The 13,368-nt window shown below is 39.0% G+C and overlaps 1 protein-coding gene across 1 annotated transcript; it reads left to right on the top strand.

Moving 5' to 3' along the window:
• Nucleotides 1-203: 203 nt before the first annotated feature.
• On the top strand, nucleotides 204-13,192 carry LOC118277490 (myrosinase 1-like). Its single transcript, XM_050696191.1, has 11 exons — nucleotides 204-243; nucleotides 5,641-5,753; nucleotides 6,186-6,333; nucleotides 7,090-7,256; nucleotides 7,512-7,769; nucleotides 8,575-8,663; nucleotides 9,372-9,516; nucleotides 10,056-10,219; nucleotides 10,817-10,969; nucleotides 11,400-11,488; nucleotides 12,991-13,192. The coding sequence occupies exons 1-11, from the start codon at nucleotides 215-217 to the stop codon at nucleotides 13,136-13,138; spliced, it is 1,503 nt and encodes a 500-aa protein (XP_050552148.1). The 5' UTR covers nucleotides 204-214; the 3' UTR covers nucleotides 13,139-13,192.
• Nucleotides 13,193-13,368: the final 176 nt, after the last annotated feature.

The raw sequence follows: 13,368 nt of genomic DNA, 5'->3' as shown, positions 1-13,368 counted from the left end.
GAGTCGGACACTAAGGCGGGAGAAATAATTGGATGATTTTCCCCCTCAAAAAAAAGGTGATATTTTCCGTCACCGTTTGCAAGTGGTGTCTAAATAATCTTAGCACAAATTTTCACATTTTCATGCTGTTGTTGCTAATCCATACAAATTTAAGATTATCATGATAAAAGCCTCGGTTTTTTTACAACATTATGTACGACGTTCAGTCTTTAACATGTATTTTAAGTGTGCAGTTGTCTTATCGTGAGTCAAGCTTAATATTTAATAGTACTTAATTATTATGACTGCCTCGTTGGTCGAGTGGTCGCAAGTGCGACTGCCGAACAAGGGGTCTCGGGTTTGATTCCCGGGTCGGGCAAAGTATTACTGGGCTTTTTTCGGGTTTTCGAAAATTTCTCAGTAGTAACCCGGAGTCTGGAATTGTGTCCAGTATATGGTAATAGGCTCACCCCTTATTACATGGGACTTATAACACAAATAGTGAAAAGTGGGTGTTTATAGCAGCATTGCGTGCCGTAATGTGCTCCTCTGCCTACCCCTTCGGGGATAAAAGGCGTGACGTTGTGTGTGTGTGTTAATTATTATAATTTTAATAATCCTCTATTTATTAATGTCTTTTCTCACACGTGTAACTAGACTACGTTTAGTTTCGTTGTCGTTGTCGCGGTTACTGTTCCGATTTTGATTATTTTCGGTAGATGCTTGTTTTTCGGTTATTTTGTTTCTTTTGACATCGAATTTGTTTTGTTTTGTTTTGGTGTTTGTGATTGCTTTTGTTATATGAAACAAATAACAAAATGAAAAGAGCATACCTACTCTTTTTTAAAAGGCCGGCAACGTACCTGTGACTCCTCTGTTGTTGCGGGTGTCCATGGGCGGCGCTGATCGCTTACCATCAGGTGACTCGTTTGCTCGTTTTCCATAAAAAAGTGCGTTGCGGGCCTTTAGATTGAGGAGCATCACTGAACCTGACCTGAACCTCACTCACATGACAAAACATAACGTAAGCGTTGTTTCACGTCAATTTTTGTTTCGTGGCATAGCAAGCGTTGTGTTACGCCTCTGGTGTTACGGGTTGTCCAGGTTTCAATTATGTGAGAACAGTGTAACATTAATATTCAGTCAAAGAGATCGAAATGATAAATGATATTTATTTCTGTAAGTAGGTTATAAAATAACACTTTTACACGTCAATATTTTAAATAATTAGATGAGGCCGGCATTTCCTATCCGACTACTCTGAGAAGAAATGCCGAAACAAACTCAGAGGTAAAAATGTCTAGTCACCCTATATCTACCATTGAGAGATTAACATGCGTGATAGTAGAATTTGTTTAGACAAATCCAAGATCAGATAAAAGATCAACAGTTCCAATAAAATTATTCTCAATGGTGCGTTTATCTCATTTGTGATAAGAGGTACTAGATAAGGAGGTCTGATCTTTAGGTTTATTATGGTTGTTTTAGAGGCCTTAATCAGATTAAACATCAGTATTTTATAAGTATTTACATTGCGTAATGCACTTAGGATACTTCTCGAGTTGATTACGAAATATACATACGGTATGGGGAACCTCTTATAATGACTTAATTTAATTCGTACGATGCGGATCAGTGGACGCAGTTGTATGAGTTTCTACACAAGATAAACTAAAATCCGTTGCGTGCGACGCGTGTAAAGGTCTCAGCACACATATGGGATCGGAAAGGGATCGTAACCGTAACGCCTTTCGCCTCGCTGTCAACCAGGCGTCAACCTACCGTATGCACGTAACGAAAGCGTATCAGCAGCGCCTGTACGTCAACTCGGCTACGGCTAGGCGACACCGACAGACTAACACGATAGTTAGTCGGTACGGAGAGACGTAAGCGCGGGGACGGAGAAACGTAAGCGCGGGGACGATGAGCCGTAAGCGCGGGAATTCAAGTTCGGAGCCTGTTCCGAGGCGAGGCGATTACGTTATTATTCCGATTAGTGTGCGTTGCAGTAGGGAGTTTAATACAAACCATTCTGAACGGCTCGAGGCGATACGGTGACGATCCCTTTCCGATCCCATATGTGTGCTGAGACCCTAATGCGTACGATGCGGGCCTGCGGACGCTTACCTTTATATTAGTTAACTAGCTTTTGCCCGCGACTTCGTTCGCGTGGAATAGTGACTTCCGGCAAATTTTTGGTTTTAACCACATAGTTCCCGATCTCGCGGGATCTCTTCAAAAATGAGATGTGGAAGATATTCCAGGGAACTCTTCAAAAATCAACATAATGAGCTCTGCGTTTGAATTTAATAGATGTATACTCACTTAGGGCATTGAAAAAATAGTTTAAAAACGGACTTAAACTAACTTAAAACTAAAGAAAGCTACGAATTACGAATTTATAACAATTAAAAAAGAAACTATATTACAACCTATCCTCTATGCTATAATAACCAAGCTTAAACTAAATAATTTAAAAGAAACGACTTAAATCTAATCTAATTAATAAAAATTAGACTTACAATTTTATTAAAAAAACTAACTACAGTAACTACTAATAATCGATATCAAACTAAACCTACGTTAAATAGTTTAACCAAAAAACCAGGAAAACCCAACAAATAAACTTATTAATTGACAAATACAACGAAACCAATTTAGAATATACGAAACAGCAGGACCACTACAGACAAATAATCATACGACTGATAATACACTTTTTCTACGATAGTACCGAAGCGCTCGGCCGATACCCAACCAAATGAATGTAACGAAACCATAGCGCGATCTATTTCGATCCCAACGCCATCTATCGAGGATAAAGACAACTTGGATTATTTATTTATACTCCGTTCGGGCATTTTCTTTGTACTAAAAGTTTAATTATATTGATATTATTTTTTTCATACCTTTTTACTATTTATTTACTTTTTTTCGATGAATTAAAACAATAACATGAACCGAAGTCGTGTAACGATCGACATAGAATTATCTATACTCCGTTAGAGCATTTTCTTTGTACTAAATGTTTTATTATATTGATATTATTTTTTTCATACCTTTTTACTATTTATTTACTTTTTTTCGATAAATTAAAACAATAACATGAACCGAAGTCGTGTAACGATCGACATAGAATTATTTATAAATAATTTATTTCTTATTTTTATTTTTTGATTTTTAAAATAAAAATATATCTATGTCCTTTCTAAGGTTCTAAACTATATCTGTACCAAATTTCAACCAAATCCGTCAAATAGTTGCGGAGATTAATGGTATAAGCATAGAATGTTCGACGTGATTCTTTAATTTGACATAACTTTTTTATTTATGAACCGATTGACATGAAACAAACACTAAATGTAAATTTAAGCATCCCACAATATATTCGTGAAAACCGCATCCAACTCGGATCAGCCGTTTCTGAGATTAGCGCGCACAGAAGACAAACAGACAAACAGACAAACAGACAAACAGACAAACAGACAAACAGACAAACAGACAAAAAAAAAGTTAATTACATTTTTGGGTTCGACATCGACATAACAATAACCCCTGCTATTTTTTTTATTTTTATTTTCAATGTACAGACAGCACTTTTCTACGATTTTATTATATGTATATATAGATTATATTCTGTCAGTGTGAGCATTTACGAGACCTACCCAAATGTTCTTTTGGTTAATATTGTTTGTCGGATCATTCAGCAACAGTCGTAGCTGAGCTGATTGTAAACTGACACATGCGTGCTGCCATCTGAACAGGTCCGCTCATACTGTTGTGGTTCTTTCCTCTAAAGACCACTACAGAATCAACTTGCACGGTTCTCTCACATTATCCTATATTTCATTGTCTGGACTTTAAAAGAGACTATGACCTTTGAGTTTGTTTCGGCATTTCTTCTCAGAGTAGTCGGATAGGAAATGCCGGCCTCGTGTAGCTATTTGAAATATTGACGTGTAAATGTGTTATTTTATAACCTTTTTACAGAAATAAACATCATTTCATTTCATTGTGGAAACTGAATTTTCAGGTCCTTAAATGAACCGTTTTAGTATTGTTGTGTAATTACAGTTGCGTAACAAATTAATGTGATTAACATTCTTGATAATTTACATACGACGATGCTAATTTATTTCTACCAACTCCTTTTAAAACTGGCTAGCGTAGATATGACGTCAACCGCTGAACAATAGGATAGTATCCTATTTTTTTTAATGACCGTCTGGTAGATTATTTTAAAACATTAGACACGATTTTTTAGTTTCTTACAAAATTAAATAGTCTAGTAGATTATTTTAAACATTAGACTCGTAATTTTTCATTTATATATTTTCGACGATATATTGATTTGCAATATTGTGTGACGGCATCTTTTACCACATTTTATAGGGTAACGTGACGTAACGACCTCCCACTCCTAAACTGAACTTCTTTTTATCAAAGTATCGTGGTATTTATCTTATATCAAAATAAAGAAATACGTGTTTAATATTTATTTTTTTCATAGTCTAAGTAACTGACGGACTAATTAATTTTCATAAAATCTAACGACCGATTTCGATCACGGTGGCCAGTCTAATAAATGACACACAACATAACTGGTAAAAAAAGTATGTTAAAATAAGTGTAGATAAAGTACCTCTGTGTTCCGGAGCTGCGGACGTAGTAACAGGTTACCGGGGCTCCGGCTCCGGAATGGGGTGGTTTTTAGTCAGTAAGAGTCGGACACTCCCTCTCGCCTCGCCCAAGGTGGAAGAAGACATTGTATGATTTTTCACCCCTCAAAAATGTACTTCTGTGTATAAAATAAAAAATTGTGATGCTTTAATATTAAAGCAGTTGCACTGTTATCTCAAGGACATCAAAGAAATATAATTTTAAACTCTTGTAGTAAATAAAATAATTGTTCCAAAATCCTTAATTATCATTATCGTTACATATTTCAAATCTGAGAGCTCACTGAGATAACATCTTTTATTTCATAAAATTTACGTATGAACGTGATGGGAAGGTTGTTTTCAATTGTTTTTATTATTACATTCAAAGAAAAAAAAACATTAGGTACCTATATTATAAATTATAAGGTCAGGTTTCGTCACGATGTTTTTCTTCACCGTTAGTCAGTGATGTCTAAATAATCTTAGAAAGTGCATAGTACACGAGTATCTCGGAAAAACATATTGGTTTCGAACCCGCACCCTGATGTCTAAACCTCCGGGCCACCACGACATTATGGATGCAATGGGCGCTAGTGTTGCAACTCAAGAATAGTGGAATTCACAATATCAATATCGATCGATCGAAATAGGGATGATGACGGGGTATGAAATTTAAAAATTTAATTAGTCCGTCAGTTACGTAATTACGTAATAAAAAAAATATTAGGCACGCATTTTTTTTTTGTTTTATAAAATAACAATACTTAGAAAAATGAATCAGGAGTCACGAATCACGTTTTGATAATAACTATCGTAAGACATGAATATCATATAACAAAAAAGTCTGCGAACGCTGCTCATGATGAAGTGTCTCTGTGTGTCTCAAAATTAGTAGAGCTTTTCTTCATTAATGTACATGCGTAATCTGTGTTTTTTTTTTAGTTAAAGACAATAATTATAATTGTAAACCGAACATCTCCAATTATTTCTATTCTTTCAGTATACTGATCCATGGAGCCTGGAGCGCCACTGAACAGCTGAAGTTCCCTGAAACGTTCATGTTCGGGGCTGCTTCAGCTGCCTACCAAATCGAAGGGGCATGGAATGAAAGTGGTAGGTATACACTATCACCATATTTGTTTCTAGAAGTTCTATTGTCAACTCCTATTATGTACACTAGTACAGACTTAACTATAAGTCCCTATGTCCTTTATAATTTATTCTGGGTCATAAAACTGATATTTCTTCTTGACTGCGCGGTTGGTACGATGGCTGGGCAACCGGCTGCCGCGAGCGAGCTGTAGCGACTCTTTGTGTGATCCACAAATTGTTGTTTCGAGTCTGGGTGTCATGTGTATGTGAACTTGTTTATTTGTAAACGCTCACGACACAAATCCTAGTGTGGGGCAACGTAAAAAAAGTCAATGTTAAAGTGTTTGGAAGTAAACACATCCATGATATTAGGAAAACATCGACCCATTACACATAAATGCAAGAAAGAAATCATCGTAACACAAGATAAAACAAAAAGGTTTATTCTTCCAGACAAAAGTCCCAGCATGTGGGACAAGCTGCTCCATGATCGCCCGGAGGTAGTGATGGACCGCAGCAACGGAGACGTGGCGTGTGACTCCTACCATCTCTGGAGGAGGGACATTGAGATGCTGGAGGAACTAGGAATGAATATGTACAGGTAAGGTCATTAAAGGTACGCATCGTACGCATCGCACGCAACGGATTTTAGTTTGTCTTGTATAGAAACTCATACAACTGCGTCCACTGATCCGCATCGTACGGACCGCATCATCGGCAATGCCTACATGCGATGCGTGCTGATGACGTCATACTGAATGCGTACGATGCGTGCGATGCGGGCCTATGGACGCTTACCTTAACAGTTCACTGCTAGACTATGGTCCTCTTTTACATAAAAGTGTTTGCCATAGTCACATTTCACACTAAGGTTATAAACGTGAAAGTTCGTTTGGATGATTGTCCCACAATCACGTTGAAATTACTGAACTGATTTTGAGGAAATTTGGTATACAGACAGGGAAGATGACTTGCGTGATAGGACATTTTATTCCATGAGAACGCGAGCGAAGCCGCTGGCAGAAGCTAGTCTTCCATAAGATCGCAATTTAAAAGGCTTTAATTCATCAGAGATCGCCTGCGTACATCACATCACATCAACAGCCTATTAGTGGCCACTGCTGACCAAAGGCCTCATTTCACCTGCCAATCAAGATCGCCTGCTCACCCTCTGTCATATGTTATAATACCCACGGGAAGAGCAAGGGTGCTGACAAATGCATCTATTCTATTCAGCCGTCACCGTGTGGTGACCAGACCTAACTATACTACACACCATTATAAAAAAATAAATAATAATTTATCAGACTGTGTCATAAAAGCAGATTAACTAATAGATTTAACTCCTAACTTCCAGGTTCTCCATATCCTGGCCTCGTCTGCTTCCCACTGGGTTTCCCAACTACATCAGCGAGGATGGCAAGAACTACTACAACAACCTGATCGATGGTCTACTGGAGAAGGGCATACAACCTATGGTTACCATCTACCACTTCGACCTTCCACAGTCTCTGCAAGATTTAGGTAAGGATTGATTTCGAAAATGATGTTTTTTTGAAGATATAAGCCGGTAAACGAGCAGATGATTATAGTGCCATATTCGGTAATGTTTGTATGGTGAAAACATTTATCATTCAGATGGTAACGTCTCTGGTGTTTCGAGTGTCCATGGATGGCGGTGATTGCTTACCATCAGGTGATCCGTCTGCTCGTTTACCGGCTTATCCCATAAAAAAGCCAATCCTACAGACACTGATTAGAATTATTCTTTTTTTCCAGGTGGTTGGGCAAATCCCCTTATAACAGATTGGTTTGCGGACTATGCGAATGTGGTCTTTTCGCTTTATGGTGACCGAGTGAAGTACTGGATCACCATAAATGAGCCTATGGGGATGTGTGACGGGGGCTATGGGGAATTCGCAGCCCCCTATATTAATGATCCGTATGTGGGGCAGTATCTGTGCAATAAGAACACCATGGTAGCCCACGCGAAGGCCTACAGGATCTATGATGAGTTGTACAGAGATAAATATCATGGTGAGTGGTTTTGGTTACAGTCTAATTTTTGTAGTCGTTTGTCGCCGTTTAACAAGAACCAGACCCGTGCGTGCGGAGCGTCGCTTTCCACGTGCGCCTCAAAGAGCCATCAGACCATCACAGACGGGGTCCAGTAAGGCTGATGCCTGATCCAGAGCTAGGAAGTACCTAGCGGGTTTACCGGAGCTCTGGCACGCAGCAGTCTGGCTCGTAGGAACGGGGTGGCTTTTAGTCAGTACAATTATAATTATATGTATTGTTTAAATGTGAAGGTTCTGAACTCAAAATCTACTGAAAGATTTTAATGTTTTTTTTTTAAGCTCAATATCATGTAAATGACTCATTAGCAAGGTTTCTGCATATTATTATAATTTATGAAGGTTTTGCGTAAAGGTTATTAGTATGAAGTAGTTACAAAACCTTTTCCTTTAGGTAATTATAATGAAGGCTTGATACCGATCATATTTGGATCAAAAGTCGGCCATATAATTGCCATATAATTAGGTGTTTCAGTTTTCGTAAATCTCGGCAATAGCTAGGCTATTCTGTAATAGGCATGATGACTGCGTCAAAAATAAATTATTACAACTTTTCAATACAATAAAATATTCAAATATAATCACACTCTCATTCATAGATTTCATGATCTACTTAATTTTCGAATTTTTATAGCTAGCTTTTATAGAAATAAGTCTGCTATTTAACGTAAAAATCTGATGACGTCGATAATAAAGTATTTCATATAAAGTTCATATAAGAATACCTATCGTTTTTAACGTTTCGAACTTATATTCAATTTGACTAGGAAAGCTGTCGATATCGACGTTATTCTTCTGGTTTAAGCCAGTCGAGCCAGAAGACCAAGAAATCACTGATTTAACTATCGATCTTTGGGTATGAGTAATTTTAATAATCTGTTTCCTCTAACAATTCCTATAAGTTTATTTTCTGTATGATTATTTTAAATTATTAATACCAACTGATTAGTCTCTTTCATACTGTTATGATATATTTAGAATAGAAGCAGGAAACGTTTTTGTAAAAGAATGACATCCATGAATCATTTGACAGTAAAGTCAGAGTACATTCGGTAGTTTCTAAGTCTGTGTGCTCCATCTTCGTTTATACATGTATCGCTTCGCCGTCCTGCGGTGTGCAGGCCAAACGCAGACCCAAAAAGCAAACTCATGTTTGCTTGAAGTTTATAAGTAATTATTCTCATTAACTGTTTTCAAGCTTATACGTACCTATGAATTTATTTATTAATTTACGAGAAATAAAAGTTTAGACACTAAGCGTTCCTGCACGCAATGCCGTCACAGCACCGTCACCGCCCCGCCTCCACGCTTGTTCTCTTTGTTTGATTCACTGTATTACCGGCCGTGTACAAAACTTGCTCGTATCTCCATTACCACCTTCATAGGCGGCCATTAAATAAAGGAAACGCGTGAGGTGACAGTGGCCACTAAGCGGTGGAGATGCGGCAGCGACTCGGCGCGGTGCCGGTATCGTGTACAGGAACGCTAATGGTGCCTTCAAACTGACATTACTCTTAAATACACCATGACCTCTGTCTACTTCTCAATCAGGTGTTATTTCCAGGCAAGCAGATACAGCCACCCAATTTTCTCGAAGGAAGGCGGCTGGCCACCCAAATTAGAACGGTTATTAAATGAAAATGCTAAGAAACAGGGCTACCGTTACAGGCTGCCGCCTTTCACTCCCGAAGAAATTGAGCTGGTTAGAGGTATACTTGTGAAGGTTTGATATACAATTTTAGTAAGAGTGTGAAAGTCGATCGTTACTCTTCTAAAAAACATATTTGTTTTGCAATCTCTCTGATACATTATTTTATCCTATTACGAAAATTATAAGTACTGCAGTTAGGGTGTTACCACACCTATCGATCGATAGTCCATCGATGGCATTGATTGCATATTCTGTGGGCTTCATACTTTCGATTGGTATAGAATTTGTTTAATAATCACACCGGTGAAATGTTCAAAAATATATATTTTTTCAATAATTAATTAATCTTAGTCTGGACTGAAATTTGTTAGGCAACCCATTTGCAATATGTTTATTGAGATGTTAACTTTAATATAAAATATGTTTCATTAAATAAACATCTCGGTGAAGGTCGTTCTAACCTATACTAGTAGAAACTATCGATCGACGTCGACTAATCCATTCTACCATCGATCGACGATCGCTCGATTGGTGTGGTAACACTTCTTGACCAATAAGGCACCAAGAAGCAACTACTTTACTCCATTTAATCTTCAGGTACCTATGACTACTACGCTCTGAACCACTACACGACGCGTGTGGTGCGCCGGACGAAGCCAGGTGAAAAGGCAGGAGCATGGTTCTTTTACGGCTCACCAGAACTTAACGTGAGATTCGATAAGGATCCCCGATGGAGGACCACTGAAATTGACTGGTTTGCTGTGAGTATCAGCTTTTCTTCAGAAGGTTTTTAGAGAGATCTTAGATTTTATTGTTATGGCCAATTTCAATAACATATCTTTCTGTAGATTTGCTTACTAGAGAAACTATTTTGACGTAAGTTCTATACAAAATGTATTGTAAATGAAATTGGCCGGTATTCTGCAGTTTTCGCAAGTGGTAGGCATTTCCAACTGATTGATTTGGCTGTTCGGTTGAATTAGTGCCTGATTTACTGGATACTGCGCAGCTTGTACCTAATTCGATCTTTTCAATGGACGACGGATTGATTCGACGGTTGCCGCGGAGGCTAGGCAACTGGCTGCCGTACAACGTGTAGTGAGTTCGATTTCCGCATGGACCAACTCATTGTGTGATCCGCAAATTGTTGTTTCGGGTCTGGGTGTTATAAGCATGTGCACTTGTAAGGCACAAAGCCTAGGGTGGGACAACGTTTAAAAAATATTCTAATGCTTCCAAGGAGTTTTTCTGCACTTTTCTGCATTTATGTTAAAGTTTCACCAGTTTTATGTACCAAATAAAAAATTAGTCTGCTGTGATATACCAGAAATTCACATGGTTTTTCTTGTACATTCCAGTTCTACCCAGAAGGTCTCCGGGAGCAGCTCAACTGGTTGAACACCACGTATGACGTGAAGGAGATTATCATCACTGAGAATGGAATACCAACTCTTAACAGTGGACTGGTGGACATCGTCAGGTTGGACTACTATAAGGAGTATTTGGAACAGGTATGTATAAGCAGATAGTAAATTTCTTTACGATACCCTAACATCATTTTGACTTATACATAGGTACTAAGGTACTAAGTTTTGTGTTAAAAATTCTCATAAGGCCCCTGCAATGTGTAACCCTGGTGCATTTGGTGCGAGTGTGAAAGAAAGATGTGGCCTCTCTTTCCTTATCCATAGCTTCCTACCATAACACGACGAGATTGTCTGTACCATTAGTACGAGTTTGCCTTACGTTAAAAGTAATTAAAACGGAAGCGCGTTCGGCGCTCTGATCGGTTGATTTATTTGAGCCAGCCAATCAGAGCGCCGAACGTTCTCATTACTTTAAACGTAAACGCTAACTCATGCTAAGGGTGTCAGTTGTCAGATATGTACGTGTTCCAAAGTGACAACTCCTTTACAACGCGACTTTCTCTTGTTTCACCAGGTCCTGCTAGCTATCAATGATGGGATCAACGTAACTGGATACACTGCCTGGACGCTGATGGACAACTTCGAGTGGTTGGGCGGTTACGTGTAAGTTAATAAATATAAACCAGCCTTATGCCCGAATACTCGAACGCTACTCAATTTTAAGACGCTCTCAAATATAGTTCTGTCACTATCAATTCTTTATAAAATGACAGAAATAGCACGATATTTAAGTACAACTTAAAATTGACTAGCGTTTGAGTATTCGGGCGTTAAGGTACTATATTACAAAAAAAACAACCATTTTTTATAGATTTTAAATGACTATTATTTTATTGTAACTTTCGTGAGACATACTAAATTAATTATTATCTTATCGGCTTACTCACGTACTGTTTTGACGAGGAACTCGACTAGTTTCAAGCCATTTTTTTTTTTTTTTTTTTTTTTGAGGGGGGAAAATCATCCAATGACTTCTCCCGCCTTGGGCAAGGCGAAAGGGAGTGTCAGACTCTTACTGACTAAAAACCACCCCGTTCCTTCTCCTGCTTTTCGACCCGAAGCCCCGGTAAACCCGCTTGGTAGTCCGCAGCTCCGGATCAGGCATCAGCCCTACTGGGCCCCATCTGTGGTGGTCTGATGGCTCTTTGAGGCGCGCGCGGAACGCGACGCGCCGCACGCACGGGTCTGGATCTGGTCGGGCGGCGAGCTACCCTTGCTCGCCGTCCGCAGGCCCGCACTTACGGTGGCCGGAGATCGTCTCGCGATCCCCTACGCCCGGAGTGTCTCTCGCGACGGCTGGGGCGTGAGGAGGTTTGTTCTCTCACGCGCCCCGCCTCCTCCTTAGCTAGCATGACTGCTTCGCAGAAGGAGGAGACGGCATCCCAGTCCCTCTCGCTCCGCACCATGGCCTGAACCAGTGCCGGGCGCGAGAGGTCGCCGTCGCCGACCACATCCCTGAGGACTTGGCGGTGCTCAGCCCACGCAGGGCACACCGCCACCGTATGTTCTACCGTGTCGCCATGCTAGAGGCTCATATTCATGAGCAGCATTCCGCGACACACGACGCGGCGATTGTCGCGCTGCTACTGGCGATTCGAGGATCGCGCCCATCGCGCCCTCTGTCTGGAATCGCGCGCACTATCTGGCGCGCGCGACGATGTTGGCTCGTTAGACTCGTTCTCATGTGCGGAATGCTGCTTATGAATATGAGCCTCTAGCATGGCTTGAAACTAGTCGAGTTCCTCGTCAAAACAGTACGTGAGTAAGCCGATAAGATAATAATTAATTTTAAATGACATTACAGGTTAAAAACTATAAAATAAAGTCAATAAATATTCAAATACGCGTTTATTTTATTTGCTACTTATTGATAAGCGATGCGTTAAATAATTTAATGCCTTTTTATTGAACTGTTTAAGTATGTACTTACATAATATGAACACAAGCTATTTATAGGCTGCCTATCGTAGATTCCTGAATACATAGCTTTTTATGGTATAAGCCGATAAACGAATAGACGAATCACCTGATTGTGGTTGTGAATATTCACTTAACTAACACTTAACTAAACATAATAACTATACGGTACCGTTTGTATTTTTCAGTTCAAACTTCGGCCTTTATGCTGTAAACTTCACGCATCCGAATCGGACCCGCACACCGAGGGAGTCAGCGCGATATTTTTCCAAAGTGACAAGAAGTAGGATGGTACATCCTAATGTAGATGAAACCAAATTAAATTATGTTAAATAGTGTAAATTGTATTGTATTATTAAATAAAGTAAATATCTCACCTGTTATTTGTAATTAATTATTTATTTTTACTTATTAACATTTATTATTCATAGGTATTACGGCTCCAAGAAAATGATGTAATGATAAAATTGAATGATTATTTACACATAAGTTTAGATAAAAACATTAGGTATGTATTTTTTTTTAATTCCATTGATGTAATAACAAAACGTAGCCACGTTCCAAAT

The sequence above is a fragment of the Spodoptera frugiperda genome, chromosome 10 (assembly GCF_023101765.2).
Source record: "Spodoptera frugiperda isolate SF20-4 chromosome 10, AGI-APGP_CSIRO_Sfru_2.0, whole genome shotgun sequence".
Classification (NCBI taxonomy): domain Eukaryota; kingdom Metazoa; phylum Arthropoda; class Insecta; order Lepidoptera; family Noctuidae; genus Spodoptera; species Spodoptera frugiperda.
Note: the sequence above shows the minus strand (reverse complement) of the source record. Positions and strands in the feature narration are given on the sequence as shown.